This window comes from Corvus hawaiiensis, chromosome 2 (genome assembly GCF_020740725.1).
Source record: "Corvus hawaiiensis isolate bCorHaw1 chromosome 2, bCorHaw1.pri.cur, whole genome shotgun sequence".
Classification (NCBI taxonomy): domain Eukaryota; kingdom Metazoa; phylum Chordata; class Aves; order Passeriformes; family Corvidae; genus Corvus; species Corvus hawaiiensis.
In genome coordinates, this window is record NC_063214.1 from 72,650,209 (window position 1) to 72,664,964 (window position 14,756).

Below are 14,756 nucleotides of genomic sequence, written 5' to 3' on the forward strand. Positions count from 1 at the left end.
ACACTGCTGAAAAGACTACTTTCAGACCATCTCATTTCAAAACTGGATTAGATTTCAAGTGATAGAAGATTACCCTGACTTATTAACAGCACTAGCATGATTTTTTTGAGCTATTCTTTGTGGACATGATAAGGTTTTAAATCAGAGCTAAGTCTAGAAGAGGTTGTATGAAGATATCTTTTGGATGTGTGATATGTTAGACTATACTATTTTACATGCTACATTTTCAGAACTAACTACAGATTTTTCTCAAATCACTAAATTAAGTATACCTAGTGCACGTAATTACTTATTTATATATACACACATACACAGCAGTACGTAAATTAACTACGCATTTTCATTATTAACTATGGGCTTTTCTTAGAACACTGAAATAGAGTAAAATAAACCACAAAGTTTCTTTAAAAAATATTTTTTCTCTCTTCTCTTTGCAGGGCTAAGGAAGAATAAAAAGCAAACTGACAATTTTTTTAATGGATTAGCAATGTGCTTGTGCTTTTTTGCTTTCTTATTTTCCACAAATACTCAAAAATAATGCATTAAAAGACCATGTAATTCATTAGCACACAGAATCTCACGATTTAGAAGAAAAATTAATCTATGTCTACAAAATGAGTTCAACTATAATTTAAGGTTTTGTTTCACAGTGAGAGGATTAAGGAATCTTTTTTGCCCATAAAAATATTTCTAATTCGCCTACAAAGCCAGCAGAGATGAAAAGGAGTGCAGAACCTCACTTACTTGTTCTGCATTTTCTTTATTTGATTTATTTTCTTCATCCTCTTCTTCTTCAGGCTCTACAGGTGCAGGAGTCAGGGAAGCCACAAAATGCCATAAAATATCATGAAGAGAAGTTGTTTGAATGACATTACACAGAAGCCAGTTGAAAGCCTAAAACAGATTACATACAAGGAGTTACCAACTGGTTAAGCAACTCTGGAGTAAAACCATTTCCTAAACCATTTATGTTAAGGAGGTGCACTAATGGTTTGGACAGGCAAATGATAACGCAAAGGTCTTCAAGTAAGATGTCACTGCTCTGTAGCTAAAACAGTTTATTAAAATGACAATTATATTACAGGGAACATAGCATAATCTTAAAAAAAAAAAGTTCCAAGACAGAATTTACAACCATCTTATTTTAATCATACAAGATCCATCAGTACATTAATACCTCCATGGCAAAGACTCGGCAAGCAGATTTCCGTAAGGCTTGTTTCATTGCTATTTCAAGTCCTTCCAGATCATGATGTTGGATTACAAATGCCAATACTGGCCACTGGAAATTTCTCTCTCCTTTGGAAAGAGAGCTGTGGGCGGAGATTAACCGAGAAAGTTCAGGAGATGGATGTCTCAGGAGAGAGGACCCCACTTCTATTCAAAAGCATAAAAATATGGATACATTAGATTCCTTGTCCATTTCAATTTCATAGCCACAGTAAAAATGAAAAGCAATAAAGCACTTTTAGAATTGATTCTTTTTTCTGAGAGAAAATTGCATTAAAAAAGCAATATGGAAAAATGATGCTTCAACTGAGAAAGAAAACACCTTCACTTTTAAATCAGGCACAGAAGATTCACCACACATTTCAGAATTACAGTAAATCCTAAGCCAATCTTGAGCTAATTCTGTGCCAATTAACAAACACCTAATGTTTACAATTAGTTTGTTTTATAACTAAAAAGTCACTAGATATATTTAAAAAAGATATATTTGTCTACAGTTTCCAAGAAGAATTGCAAATCCTTGAATAGTTTTTCCCTGCTTCTGATGTCTGTGCTCTTACCCGCATCTCCGCTGTTGACTCGTCTCCTGGGGATTGCCTTTACACGTGCTGGCAAAATTGAGTGCTGCTTGTCATATTCTGATGCAACAACTGAGTATGATCTCTGAAAGACTGTGCGCTTTGCAAGATCTGTATCTGTTATTGGACTCGTTTCCAAACTACGAAGAAATCAGTGAAGTAATACACCCATTAACAAATATATAGAGTACATATGAATTATACACCAATAAATAATAAGGATACATGCATTTCATAATCACAATGTTACTACTACTGCATGAAACTTTGTCTTATGTACCTAATAACTGTTAAATGCTGGAAAAAAAAGAGCACATATTAGAATTACACATGGTGAAAAAGCATGCAAGTGCTTTATAAACAAATGTAATGATGGACACGATGACTTCCAAGAATCTAGGTATTTCTTTTAGAGAGATACACACATTCAGATCATGCCTAAATTGAAGTTTCAGACCAAACTTCTTCTCTGAGAATGCATGTGAAAACATCTATGAAGTGAATTTTTAATATGCAAGCCAACTGAAATTTAGAACTTTATGTAAAGTAATAGTTTCTAACACCATTAGCCTTAAAGTCAAATTTGAATTGCTACAGCTATACCTCTGACATGTTTTACTCCTTACCTTCAGTGGACTTCTTACAGTCTGCAGAAGGACTCCCAGCTTATGCTGTCCCTACAGGCCTCAGGAGACCATGGTGTCCACAGTTTTAATAAAGGAATATACCAATATGATGCACTCTTAAGGAGTTTTGTTAGAAAAGTTCTATTTCTGAAAAGACTACATTATAGATTGTAGTATTCCAATAAACTATTTGTGCAGTCAGTATGAAATACAACAAATTGAAATAAAAACAAATTAAAAGCAAATTTTCTCTTCACTACATCCTCACTATAATATGAGGAATCACTGACATCTGAAAACACTGAGCATCTAAGTAGATTCTGGACTATTATTAACAAGCCATTAAAGAGCCATTTTTTCCCTGGGGAAACAAAAATTTTTATACCTGCTTGAATTAGATCACAGTGAAGTTAATGAGATAAGAAGATGGCTTAACCTGACAGAAACCATCTAGCACTCTTGGTCCTAGATAGCGTTGCCATTTCTTCAGTGACATTTTTATGTCCCACAGAACAAAGCAGGAACATCTGCTTTGAAAAGTGTAAGGTAATGAAATTTCCTCCTGTTCAAATTTCCCTTCTGAAGGAAATCCTGAAAGGAGAACACCAGCTACTTCCTTTCAAAAAGGCCATTAATCTGCACTCAATCAGTTGTGATAAAGAATAGATGTACAGTCAAAAAAACCTGCTACATTTTCAAGGAGTTTGCAACAGTTACAGTCCTTGGATTATAGATCTTTAGATCACTTCTTCAGTTCTGTAGATTCTGGAAAAATCGTCTCTATGGGGAAATAAGCAGGCCTGAAGTAGAGGCTATGGATAAATTTCCCTGTATGCTAAGAGCCCTTATCAACTGAACAAATTTTTTTCATATTTGGGTTGTAAACCCAAACTTCTCTTTCTAGAGAGAAGTAATTGGTTGGAAGTACAGTAAAAAGTTTAAGTTCTGATTTGTATATTCCTTGCATATTTACATATTCAAACATATTCCACTGCTAACAATTGAAAATATACCTGATACTTGATGATTCACTGAAAATTTCCTAACTACAGCTTCATATGCTTTTGGCTTTTATGCTGCCATTTCTGAGACTGACGTGATACTTTAGCTTCTTAACTGCAGCAATGTTTTCCTTTTTTTTCCTTTTTTTAAATTGGTGTTATGCTACTACTTTAACATTTGTATGCAGTACCTAGAATTACAAGGAAGTACCTTGGGGGCATAGATTTCATGTTACTCTCTGGCTCTTCAAAGACATTAGGGCTTGCATCAGGAGTAACGGAGATGTACGGTGCAGGTACTGAAGTTGAGCGCAAGTATCTCATCTCATCCTGGAAGAGGTTGTCATCCTGGTACCCAACAAAATTTTCATGATGATGCCTACACCAAATTAGATTTTTAAATTAGGATTAAAGATTAAAAATTGCTGAAACACACACAAGTCGTTTGCCAATACACTTCATCAGCCAATGCTATTCGTTTACTCTTCACTTATTAATACTTTTAAGCTGGTTGTGACTTTAAAGTGTTCATGGAAAATACAGCGGCATTTTCGACCAACAGGGAGTGGGGATCACCCTTTTCTATCTTTTAGTATTTTCATTAGGTATTCCCAGAATGTATTTTAGGTCCAAACGTCTACCCAACATAAACACGGGACACTACAGTGAAATTTACTTAGAAACACCAAGAAAGAACAACTCTTCTGGTTTCCTTCTTACTATTTTCAGCTGTGAAAGAAGTAGCACATATGTCTGCTACTAACATACAAAGTTAAACTCTTTTGGAAATTCTGAATTCTTTGGACAGAAACGGAACTGTTATAAAATATTTAGCATCTGAAAACTACTTAGGGCATATCTGACTCTAGGAGAAAATACAATCTAAAAAATTGAACAAGATCACAGATCAAAACAGATAGAAGAAAAAGAATCATAAAGAATTAGGAAAAGATGTATTTTTCTTTGTAAGTTTTAGTTTAGTTTACACACACATTTATCCAATACTATACATAGATGAGTGTTAAAATCAATAGTCACACACTTCCTTTCATTACCTTGCCAATGTCTGTAGATAGAGACATGGCATCTTAATGGGAAAGTCTTCAGAAATTCCTTCTTTGAGACTGGGAAGTTGAGACTGGAATGCTTTTGCAGGGTGGTAGCAGAGGATACTGGGCTCAGCAGCACTACTCAGCGACAGTAAATACAGTGCATTGGCTTTAATCACTTGATGAGCTTCCATAGTTGGCAAGGCACGAGGTGTCTTAACTTGCATTGGTTTTCTCCTAGACTGTTTAATCTAGATAAATTTAAATAAGGTATAATTGAATTCACCACAGGAAAATCTGACAACTTAGCTTATACTACAGCTGCTTAATTCTACCGGTTGTAAAATACCTTCTATGACAAAACACATTTCTAGTACTGTCCTACCTTTGCAAACATTTAGTAAACAGTTCAGAGTTTTGGTATTTGCCTCAGGATTAATTTCGCATGCAAAAAGTATCAAAAAGTTTAGTTTAAAAAATAAAGTTAAAATAGCATTGTTCTGCTTACCTTAAAACATCAATATATTTGCATACTTTAAGCAAGAATTTGAAGTTAGTCCTTGAAGACCAATATAAGAAAAAAACCTTTTGTGCTATTCCCATTAAAAACTGCTCTAGTGGTATCTTGTATCCAATGATCGAGGTTATTAGGATCATTAAAGAAACTATAAACATGGAGTTAAAACAGCACTCATTTTAGCAAACAAATAAAACCATTCAAAGTTAAATAAACTGACAGATACTTAAAATAATTAATTATTACATTCAATCCTGTGGTTATATTGGGATAAAAAAATGAAATTACTTTACAAATTTGAGAACACTATCATCTGAAGAGAAGAAATCCAGTCAGAAGCCAGCAAAGTTTCTATTTTATTATCTTAAACCTATCAATGAGGATAAGAGGATAATCCAAAACTTTCCAAATTATGAAATTCCAAGTATCTTAAACTAGCCCTTCTTTTCAAGTTGTGAACACAGCACTATTAAGCAGATAGACAGCTAAACATAGGAGCTGAAAATACCTTCTCTCTTGCTGCTGCCTGCTTTTCACGGAGATACTTTTCTCTGCATCGGTCGCACACCAAATACCACGTGCTCCCTCCAATGCCACCATCGCCACAATTCCCAGCCCATCCTCCACAGAAGTGCCCAATGCTGTTGTAACCTTGGCCACCTGCGTAGCGGCCACAACCTACATCAGGGGAAAGGTGAGAACTAGTTATTTCAAAATGAGGATTCTTATTCCATTATTTATTGCTGTAAGAGAGGGATGAGGGGAGAAAGGGAGATGCTTTTCCCGGCCTAATTTTCTACTTTTCTGTATGTCGGAACTGGTTACAAAACAAGGTTTGTGCCCATGTTTCCCACCAGTGTCCAAAGAATCCAAATACATTGTAGTTTTCAAGTTTTTATAATGAACTTGTCCAAAGCATGAACAGCTCCCTATTCAGACAGCTACGTGATGCTAAGGTCAGGATTGTAAGTTAGCCAACAATATCTGTAATAAAACAAACATAAAAACCTTGCCTCCTAGATAACAAAGCTTAAGAGGGAATGGAGTGCATTCTTTTGCTGATTAGAGTTCCTCAGAAAGATTCAGGACTTTAACTTTGCACACAGAACTAAAAAAAGTACATACCAACAAGTACACCAAAAAAATTAAGTCACTGATACCCAGTACTGACACAGCAGACAGAAGTTTTCTACTCTTGACAGTAGAACAGTAACAGAAAACTTCTGGCAATGTAGAAACTCTAACTGATCGATCTAACTTTTTATTTTCCATTTTCTCAGCACAGTTTCAAATCCTAAAGTGTAAAAAATGGCATGTTTCTGAACAGCTACTGTAAAGTCAGAGCATTATTTTGACCTTGTTTCAAACAACTTTGAAACTTTAGATCCATAACTACTTAAAATTATACACAAAGATGTGCAAATAATCTGTATGCAAGTATAACTTTTAATTTAGTGTACATAATAGAAAGGATAGCCTGACACATTTTCATAGCAGTAACTAATACCAGAACACGTGTGTGAAATGTACTTTATGGATTGACATGGGAATTAAAAATATGGAGTCTTACCTGGATGAGCTTGTCTCATGTGGTAAGTCACTGGATATGGATGGGATTCTCCACACAACTCGCAGATGGTGTCTTTTTCAGGTCCTCCCACTGCAAGCTGGGCCATCTCACCAAAAAGATTTCCCCTTGGCCTAGTCTCAACCTTTTCTTTTTTCTTTTTCTCCTTTTTAGCTTTCTTGTTATCTTTGTCACTTTCCTTCTTCTTTAACACTGCACAAGAACCAGGACTTGGAAAAATCATGTTTTGGGAAGCTGCTTTAATAGTTGCTAAAGAAATATCTTCCCAGAAAGCTACTAAGTGCTGCAGCGTTAATGGAAGAGGAGACTTGGATTTTATTGTGTGATGACTGGATGTTTCAAAGGAGGTAGTTTCAGTTTTTCCATCCTCACACTTTTCATGCAGAGGTGGTTCTTTCAACATTGAGAGGACTTTGTTTTTATTGATGCTACCCATTTTAGATATATCTGGTCCGTGAGGTGAGATGTTGAACATGTTAAGAGCAGATGATATTTCCAATGAATGTCTATTTTTCAACTTGGTTTCTTTTTCCTCTGCAGGTGGTTGGGTAAGACTGCTTCGTATGGGTGCATGCTCCTTGGACAGTTCTGGATTAAACTTCAAAAAAGATGAGCATGCCATAGCATCATGAACTATTCCTTCATGCCAAAGAAATGCGGCAAATACAGCTCGAGCACATTCTGCAACAGAAGGTGACATTGCTTGCTTGGCAGGCTCTATGGGCTTTGATCCATCTCCTTTGAAAAGGAAGTTGGATTTTTCCTTTTTGGGTCTTGTGTGCCTGCCAGCACATTTACGGCTCACTTTTGGAGATGCTCTCATGTCTTGCTCATCCTTCAGTGGTGCTTTTCCAATGCTGAAATGAACTTTATTAGAACCATCATCCAGACTTCTGAATTCAGTGTTGTCTTCACAGGTGGTATCTGTAATGCTGTCAGTCTTTAAAGTACTTGAAGTACAGACTTCAACCACCTCACTGTGAAGATTTTCTTGTACGACATGAGGGGAAGGAGCTCTATTTTCAGGTTCTGATACAGGTTTTCCATCTTTTGCAATAATTTTTGGTTTGGGTGAAGTGGACCTCCCCCTTAAGGGTTCCGTTAGTGGCACTTTCTTTTTGCGAAGGGTGTCTGGATCTAATGTGTAAGAATCTGATTTGGAGCGTTCTCGAGGAGGATCAAGCTTTGTTTTTACAGGGGATGAAGCTTTCTGAGGTAGAGCTTTGTCATTGGGTGATGAGGAACGTGGAGAACTAGCACCAGATCTAACGCCTGTAAGTGTCTTTGTCTTTGGAGAGGACGACCGGGTTCCTGGCCCTGGAGATTCAGCTCTCAGACCAGGAGTTGTTCTTCCATCAGTTTTTAGTGTTTGCAAAGTGTTATGATTTGGTGACAAAGACCTGCTGTGTGAGTCTGACCGCAACTTTGCAGCGTCTGATTTCAGCATCAGACACTCACTGGCTGATAAGCTGTCAGTATTTCTGGGTTTCTTCTGCTCGGCAGCAGCTCTGTTCATTCGCACATCAAGCTTGGGTGACCTGCAGTCAGCTCGGTGTTTTGATGACATGTCTGATTTTCCTGCTGGAGAAATCGGTCTAGCAGCTCCTGTGAAATTCATTCGGTCACCTGTGTAATATTTTATAATTGAATTGTTACATGTTGACAGTGACACCTTTAATAATACAAAACAAGGACTAAAGACCCGAACGCAAGATAAAGATCAAACACATGCTTCAGTTCACATCAACATGAAAGGAAACATGAAGGGATCTCTTTCCCCCTAGAATACTTTCAATGTATTTCTTTTCCCAAGGATACACAGAAACAAATGTTAGGAAGATTTTACAGAGAAAACACTACTGTGGAGGTATCAAAAGGAGCGTTCACTCTTTCTACAAAACACCAGTAAAAGAAGCGCAATTTCCATCCTTAGGCAAGATTCCAGGAGTTAACTAAGTTTACCACAGTTGCAACAGAAACCAGGGACTATTTATCTATTATCTCAACCTGTGACAGGCTGACTGCAAGAGAAGACTTGCACAGAGATCAAATATATGGCTAAATTTATTTTCTTTAATGCTCAAAAGTCAGGAATTGTAGGAAGTAAACACTGTTAATAAGGCAAATTGGGCAAGAGGCTTGCAAATGCGCTCAAAACTACTCAAATTGATAATCTGAGGAGTCTACTTTCTTAAGACCACAATCTACCCATGTTCTGCTACCGCAACACTTTAAACTCCCCCCAAAACAACAAACCCACTTTTTTCAACCTCTAAGTTAAATGGCCAACTCTGGTCAGTGATGTCCTCTTACTTTGATGCACTAATTTATTGTTCCTATGCACATTGACTTTGTACATCTGTTAATCTACAGAGCTGTAAGAACTACAGGTAGTTTACTACAAAGTACATCCAAAACAATGATATGCAAAAAGTAGCTTACTAAGGCAATCTGCCTCTAATACCTCTGTGAGCCAAGTCTCTCTTGTAGAATGGTATTTTGAAAATTAATTCAAGCAATATGGAAATTACTGGTAAGCAATGCAGCAGTTAATACAGCTGTCCCTCCATAAATCCTAACACTGCAAAATCTTGAGTTGAGTTAAAAGCCTTCTGATTTGGGTGGGTTTTCACTAATTAAACACGAAAAGTGTTTCCCTAGTAATGCCTGCAGAATGAGGACACAGTACTTAGGAATATTTTACTTTTCTAGATATTAAAAGGTTGCTTGCACTTGTCTGGGCAAATTTTGGAAAAGCAATTATTTGTTGAAAAATAAATTTTCAATTAATCAGAGAACATTTGCAAATTCAGGCCTTGATTTCTAATGGGAACAGGACAGACATCACCTTTTATCTAGTACCTTAAATATTAGAAGCTGTGAAATCAATGTTTACTTTCTTCTGCATTATGGGATCTGAAGCAACTTCTTGCAGTTCTCAGTCACAAACCCTTATCCCTATGCTAGAAAATATATAGATGCAATTTGTTCCTACTACTATCTCTCACAGTATAAAAAAAAAAAAAAACAGAAAAATTTTGAGCAAAATTCAGCAACCCAGATGCTTCCTCAGTTTACAAAAATAGTATTATTTTGCTATTTCCATATTTAAACATCTTACAATAAAATGAACAACAACAGGAAAAAGTGAAGGTAAATACTGGAATATTTAACAAGCTTAAAGGTTAGGATCTCTCCTGCTTTCTCAAGACATGGCAGAAGTTCATACGTTAGAAAAGTTTTTCTTTTTATAGAAAAGTTCATACTTTTCTATATTCAGGAATAATACATCAAATGTAAGCAGTAGAATATAATGCAAATATCTCAAGTATTTATCAACCTAATCAATTTCGAGAGTCTAGCCTATTCTTTTTTCTTATGAGTTCTATAATTGTTTTTCACTTGGAGAGGGGAGATGGAATAGGAAGGCAAGAAATAACATGGTACATTGTGGGTTATAAAATGACTGTTCTTGCTAAAAGGAAAAAACAAAGAAGTTTCTGAAGTATCAGTCCAAGCATTTGAACCACGCCAGCTTAGTTATTCACCATTTTTACTGATGAGCTATTTTGAGATGCTTATTTTGTGACAGATTAATTCTGAAATGCAAATTGGAATTACTCATATACACATTTTTCCCAGAAACAAATGAAAAGATTAATTTAAGGTCTTCCAGATGAGAAAATACTTCAGATAGAAACTTGTACAGAATGCCTCTCATAAAAGAGAAAAGTGAAAACACGACAATCATTTTAGAGGACATAGAACACTTCAAGCCATTCAGCAAAGCATCAGATTTAAAGTACATGAACGATTAGCAAATACCAATGAGGAAAACAATCCAGAACAAAACTGCTTATGAATGGTATAGCCTAAAAGCAGCTTCAAACAACAAAAAAGTATCTTGTTTTTCAAAAAATCCAAAGGTTTGGGTTTGCACATATACAGGTAAATAATCCTAATTAGCATTCTAGGGTATCAGCACAAAAAGAAAAATCTCCCAAAGGAAAAACCACATAATATAGCAAGCTTCTTTGTTTGCAAGCAAAAAAATCCCAGATTTTGTTTCCTGTTTCTTCTTACATACTTCTTTTGCCTATTGTTTGAAAACAGGTGTAATTCAATTAACAGTCACTTTCCTGTTTGCAAAGCAGGGACAGCTAGATTGTGTATCATGGAATTGCTGCAACTCAGGAAGGCAACACTGAATGATTACATCAGATGAGCTCCCAACAAATACCAAACTTGAACATTCGCTTTCAAAACATTATTTTATTACATGAATGAAGTGAAAATGAATGGAAGGAGAAAAAAAACAAACCCAAAACATTTTGCAGGTAAAAAAATCTGAATAACCTTGCTATGTTGGCATGCATACCCACCCTTCAGTTTGTGAGAGAGAGATGAAATAGCAGAGGCAGGCCCAGCTACATCACTAGTTTTGTAAATACGCTCACGAGAAGCAAGGCAGCAGGATGGAGTTTCTACAGTGGAAAACAGTTGCACAGAAGCAGCACATATTCAATGGAAAAGCAGCAAAGATAAAAACAAGCATTTCAAATGATATGCATCTTCTTTGTTACATAATTCTGAATTCAGTGTTTAGATTCCTACATTAGCTTTAAATGACAGTAGTTCATAGTAGAACGCAGTAGATCAGCTTCCTTGATCTAAAAATGCTGTGATTTCAGTATTAGTTTCTAGGCTCTAAAAGTGTAATATATGGGGGCTAGCTGATGAGATTTATGGTTTATTACAAAAACCAGCAGTGTCTAGCTTTGAACTGAACCTGGGTTTGAAATGTTAACATTTAATCTGTAAATTCTGTGACTAATTATTTAGAACTTCCATATGGCCTTCCAGGTGATCAATTTACACATTCTTTTGTGACAGTTAGAGAACATCTAAAAATTTGTGTTGGAGTCTCATTAATCACCAGAAAGAATGAAAAAAAATTATATTAAACACATCAAAACCCTCTGTTTTCAAAAGTGATTGCACCTCAATAAAGTAATGTTTTAAAAAACTTCACTTACGGAGTGTGGAGCTTCTCAATACAAGAGACATAACTAGCAGTAGATGAGTGTCAACAGTACATACATGAAAAAAGATCTGTATCAGCTCTTAAATTTTGACTTAAGAAAAATTCTGATGTCATCCAAGATAATTTCAGTAGAGTCTACTGACACCAAATCTGTCAGAAGTACAGCTCTACAACAATGAAACTTGGAGAGAAATAATAGGGACTTTTTGTTTCAGTCTATCATTTTATTTTTCTAATTTTTCTACTTTTTTCTGGTTTTAATTCTAATTCCTATTCCTTGCTTTGGAAAAAAGAAAGGTAAAAGTCTTACTGAAGTAATAATTGTAAAGAAAATGCGTATGTTAGAAGACACTGTTTTAGATACACCCTTTTGTACAAACTAAGGCAGTTGTATTGAAAACACGTAATTTCAATTCCTACACTAACTAAGACATCGTTTTGTTCTGGTACTACATTTACTAACTTGTGCACATGAACATACTAACCCTGATATCTTATGCAATGAGCTATGGTTTTAGAGACTTTACAATGAGAAAGTATTCATATATTTGAAGTAAGAATTTAATTCTTTAAAAAAAGAAACTAATCTTTAAGTTCTCAACACAGCATTAACACCAGTATTACCTACTGCTGATACCTACAAATGATTTGGAGAGATCCAATAGTAACTATATACCTTCTGAGTAACAGGATGTCACTGTCAATTTTTAAAGGTAAAAGGCAGACAAACATTAGGAGCACAAAATAGCAGTAGAGGCAAACCTAAAAATGTCAATTCGATACACTAGCATCCCACTCTATGAATAATTAAAGAAATCTTTACTAAATCCACTTTCATGAACGCACATTTATACTTCATTCTTTCACTCTGTGTCTGAGAATACTTACATTTTATAATGTTGTAATCTAGCATAGACCAATGTACTACTACTATTACATTTCAAGGGGACTGTGGGTTGAAGAGTATGACAATCTACATGTACTCAGGATAACTGGTTAGCCTCAGGGACCAACATTTTCATCGGGACTCCCTCTTTTTGAAACATCCTCAAAAACTACAAAGACTTGAAATACAAGGCAGGCAAGGCCTGTCTCATGAGCCATTCAAATGTGACAGTGTTCCTTTAGTAATGCTCTTTCCTTCAACATGGAAACAGCTCCAGCTTGAAAAGCTACACAATATGGAGACATTAGAGGCAATTCAATTTCTATGGCAGAATGCAGTTTTTTAACAGCTGGACCTACTTCATCTGAGGAAAGCTAGGAAGCAAGACATACAACTAACTGGTTCATGTGAGTTTTCTTTAAACAAACGCTGTAACAAACATGCAAAATGTCACTGGAAAATGGAGTTAAGATCAAGTTTCTTCTGAAACGCCACTGCTTTTCTGCATCACGATGAAGGAAAGCACTGACCTGCCTTTGCTGTGTTGCCTAAGCAATGGATGCCTCTTCAAAAACAATGTATTCTTTCATTCACTTTTTCTGACACAGAAGCTACAGTACAGCTGTTAGTTGAATTTCCTCAAGCACTGCAATCAATTTATCTCTTTTCACATCCTGAAAATGCCAAATGTCATTCTGACACCAGGACTAAGACTTTTTAAAAATTATTTTTCCATGAATACCAGAATGCACTGAAGAAAAAAGAAGTCTGAATATTAAAAAGAGAGAAAAGTATTCGATACAGTTGAAGTAGGGGAATGAGTGAATGAATGAAAGCAAAAGCTGAACTATGGTATCATAAGAAAAATATTAGCAATATTCTATACCGAAGGTGGGGTTTGGAACACCAATGCTTGAGCCACTTAAGTTTACTAACTGAAAGAATCATTCCTGTGCTGGAAGGGTAGATAAAAAAAAGAATTCTATGTTTTCTAATTTGTGACTACAACTTTTGAAGAGTGATAAGAGACAATTATTTCTAAAAAAAAAACGCTTGACACAATTTCTACTCTTCCTCCAGCCTTTACCATACCACCCCCCCCAAGGATGGTTTTGGGTTGACCTGAACAAATGTATGTTCCTATGTATCCTTGCCTATAGAATCTGGAAAGTCTAGGTTATGAGACCATTTAATTTAGCTCAAATGTTTAGGAATGATGCTTTGGCAATATGCAGCACCTGAAAAAACAGCCAGAGCAATTGTCATTGGTTTAACTGATGATTAAGTCATTTCAGCACAACACAGAAGAGATCACCATTGCCTGGTTGAGAAGATTCTCTCCCTGCATTTTACTGAAACACTACCAAGAAAGGTTATGTGCTCCATATGCGCACTGGTCTTTTGTGCCCCCGCTACAGTTTTAGAAAATGCACAGAGAAGCACTGTGGTTTTAAGTGCAATTTAACCAGCACCTAGATGGGAAAGGAACAAAACCAAAAAGAAACTGATTGCGCAACAAGGGATGTATCAAGGAACTCCTGGATGGATGGCTGGACTGCAGCTCTGCAGCATGGATTGGAAAGGAAGCAGCCCGACAGGACACTGTATTGAACGGCACCTCAGCACTGCAGCTTCTGCCTGGACCAGGAGGCAGTACCTCAAGCAAGCTGCCAGGGCTGCACTGGAAGAGGGTGAACATACCAGAAGTTACAGGGATCCAAAGCTTTTTCAGCCCAGAAACCCATTCCTCATTTGCAGTTTCAACTCAGGTGTGAGGAAACACGGCATAAAGGTCTAACACTGGTGACTGCAAAGTCTCACACTTCCCTCCTCAACTTCAGAGGTCAACAGCCAATTGTCACATTTTGGCAACTGATGCTGGGACAGCATGCCAAGATACTGTTACCCACACTTGCCACATCTAGGGAGATTTATGACCCAGCACATATTGCTGAAGGTTGAGAAACAAGATCTTCCATGACCCTCTAGGCTTCCACACTTCCCCTACACTCAGAACTCAAACAGAAATTTGAGTCTTCTATGCTTTTAACAAAGTTCATTGACAAATAAATCAAGCAACCAGTAATGATCTTGTGGCTATGGGAGGTTGCAGTTACAAGCAAATCTGTTACTGATGATTTTACAAACTTCTCAGAAGTAAGCATAAGCAGGTTGCAGTAACTGCAGCCTGTTTTGGTCAAATACTCAAGGAAGAAACATACATAAACTTGTGATCT

The 14,756-nt window shown here is 36.4% G+C and overlaps 1 protein-coding gene across 17 annotated transcripts in view; it reads right to left on the reverse strand.

Annotated features, from left to right (window-relative positions):
• MYCBP2 (MYC binding protein 2) overlaps nucleotides 1–14,756 on the reverse strand; it is a 176,996-nt gene that overhangs the window by 23,122 nt on the left and 139,118 nt on the right. For 12 of the 17 annotated variants that reach the window (XM_048295652.1, XM_048295646.1, XM_048295660.1 and 9 more), the window contains 8 exons: nucleotides 10,972–11,073; nucleotides 6,572–8,215; nucleotides 5,510–5,679; nucleotides 4,491–4,735; nucleotides 3,647–3,814; nucleotides 1,791–1,948; nucleotides 1,178–1,377; nucleotides 745–894 (listed from right to left, as the gene is read on the reverse strand). In XM_048295652.1, the coding sequence (XP_048151609.1) occupies nucleotides 745–894; nucleotides 1,178–1,377; nucleotides 1,791–1,948; nucleotides 3,647–3,814; nucleotides 4,491–4,735; nucleotides 5,510–5,679; nucleotides 6,572–8,215; nucleotides 10,972–11,073 (2,837 nt within the window). The remainder of the gene's footprint in view (nucleotides 1–744; nucleotides 895–1,177; nucleotides 1,378–1,790; nucleotides 1,949–3,646; nucleotides 3,815–4,490; nucleotides 4,736–5,509; nucleotides 5,680–6,571; nucleotides 8,216–10,971; nucleotides 11,074–14,756) is intronic. The other 5 variants (XM_048295659.1, XM_048295662.1, XM_048295651.1 and 2 more) reach the window with 1 other exon arrangement.